The 1,771-nt window shown below is 42.0% G+C and overlaps 1 protein-coding gene across 1 annotated transcript in view; it reads left to right on the forward strand.

Annotated features, from left to right (window-relative positions):
- The window catches only part of LOC103460881 (inactive dipeptidyl peptidase 10-like), an 18,529-nt gene that overhangs the window by 10,888 nt on the left and 5,870 nt on the right, over window positions 1-1,771 (forward strand). Inside the window, exons 4-5 of the mRNA XM_008403202.2 lie at window positions 358-452; window positions 643-717. Of these exons, the coding sequence (XP_008401424.1) occupies window positions 358-452; window positions 643-717 (170 nt within the window). The remainder of the gene's footprint in view (window positions 1-357; window positions 453-642; window positions 718-1,771) is intronic.

Genomic DNA, 1,771 nt, shown 5'->3' on the forward strand with positions numbered 1-1,771 from the left:
TCCACAGTAGCAGCTAATGCTAATGTTAGCATCCACAGTAGCAGCTAATGCTAATGTTAGCATCCACAATAAAAAATGATTTGAAGCTGAAATCTTAAAGATAAACACAGTCTGGATGTTTTAAAGAATCTTTATTGAGAATACAGACCAATAAAATACTTTTAATCTGGAATTTTTATGAAGTAGCCATTTTGAGCAGAGCTAGCAGAAACCCAGCAGCAGAATGAAAACCAATAAGACATCTTTACATTTAAGCAGTTTATTTTGAAGGACTGGGCTGAGGTTCCGCTCCGACGTGACGGGAAATAACATTTAATTTCTGTTTTTCTTAAACGTCTCGTGTTTCTGCCGCTGCAGCGCAGGACGTGGTCTACCGCAGCTGGAGCGGAGACGTTTTCACGCTCAACGCCTACAGCAACGAGACCCAGCTGCTGCTGAAAAACTCAACGTTTGTGAGTCAAACTAACTAATAAAATAAGAACAGTAAGCTCTTATTGTGGAGGGCCGGTGGCTCTAACCCTGCCGTTAAACTTCCTGTCTCCCACCAATCAGCTCTTTCCAGTAAACTATTAATTTGCTGTTTTATTTCTGGCTGATGTTTTTATGCACAGCAGAAAATATTAAATTTCTTTTTCTGTGCAGGCAACGTTTAAGGCTACTAAGTTTGCAGTTTCTCCAGACAAGAAGTTTGTTCTGCTGGGATACGACGTTCAGCCGGTGAGCCTCAGTCGGGTTCTGGTCCAAACTTCGGACCAGTTAAAGTTCAGACATGTTATGACATCATCAGTTATTCCTGATCAGATGTTACATGATCTGAGGATGATGTCACGGCTCTTCATGTCCCTGATTGGTTCCTTCACGTCATGTGACTGAAACCTGCATCTTAGAATCAGGAAAAAAGGGATTAATGTTTCATTTGCAGTATCAGTGTCCCTTTGGAAGGTCAAAGGTCAGATAATCAGTGAATCTGGGGTCATGATTGGAACCGTTAGGGAACAATAACCAATAATCATCCTCCGCCCTCAGAACGGCTCGTTTTAGCGGTTAGCCTCCAGAGGGAGTTAAAGATGGCCGCCGGGTTCGGCTCCATTAGAACCGACCCGATGTTCTGTAAGCCTCAGAACGCGGCTGATGAACGTTCCCCTGGTGGAAACAATCGGCCTGTTGGGGGCAAAACATCTGAATTCAGGAGAAATGAGACGAAACATTCTGATATCATAGTTCAGAAATAAAACTGTTTGTTACTAAAAACACAATAATGTAACAAAACATGAGCTGCTGGTTTATCTGGAACATTTCCAGTTTGGGTTCGTCTGCATTTGCAGGCCTCATCTGGGCATTTATTGAAATTATTATTTGTGTATTTAGTTTACATTTTATTCCATTAATGACACATACTAATTAATTTAATCGGTTGTTTATTTAGACTTGGCACTCTCTGCCCTCCGTACTCGTCATTATTGAATGACAGGCCTGTGGCCACCAGCCGTCCAGCCGTTTCCGTCCTGCAGGATCTGAAATTAGCCAAACATCATCCTGGGATTATTCTCTAAAGATGGAAAAACTCTCCTCTCCRTTCTGGAACCTTATTGAGACCATAATTCTCCACAAGTTCATATTTATTGATTCAATATTCAGCTGGGAAGGTGTGTGTGCGTGTGCATGTGTGTGTGTGTGTGAATATGTGTGTGTGTGTGTGTGTGTGAATATGTGTGTGTGTGTGTGAATATGTGTGTGTGTGTGTGTGTGTGAATATGTGTGTGTGTGTGTG

The sequence above is a fragment of the Poecilia reticulata genome, unplaced genomic scaffold (genome assembly GCF_000633615.1).
Source record: "Poecilia reticulata strain Guanapo unplaced genomic scaffold, Guppy_female_1.0+MT scaffold_319, whole genome shotgun sequence".
Lineage (NCBI taxonomy): Eukaryota > Metazoa > Chordata > Actinopteri > Cyprinodontiformes > Poeciliidae > Poecilia > Poecilia reticulata.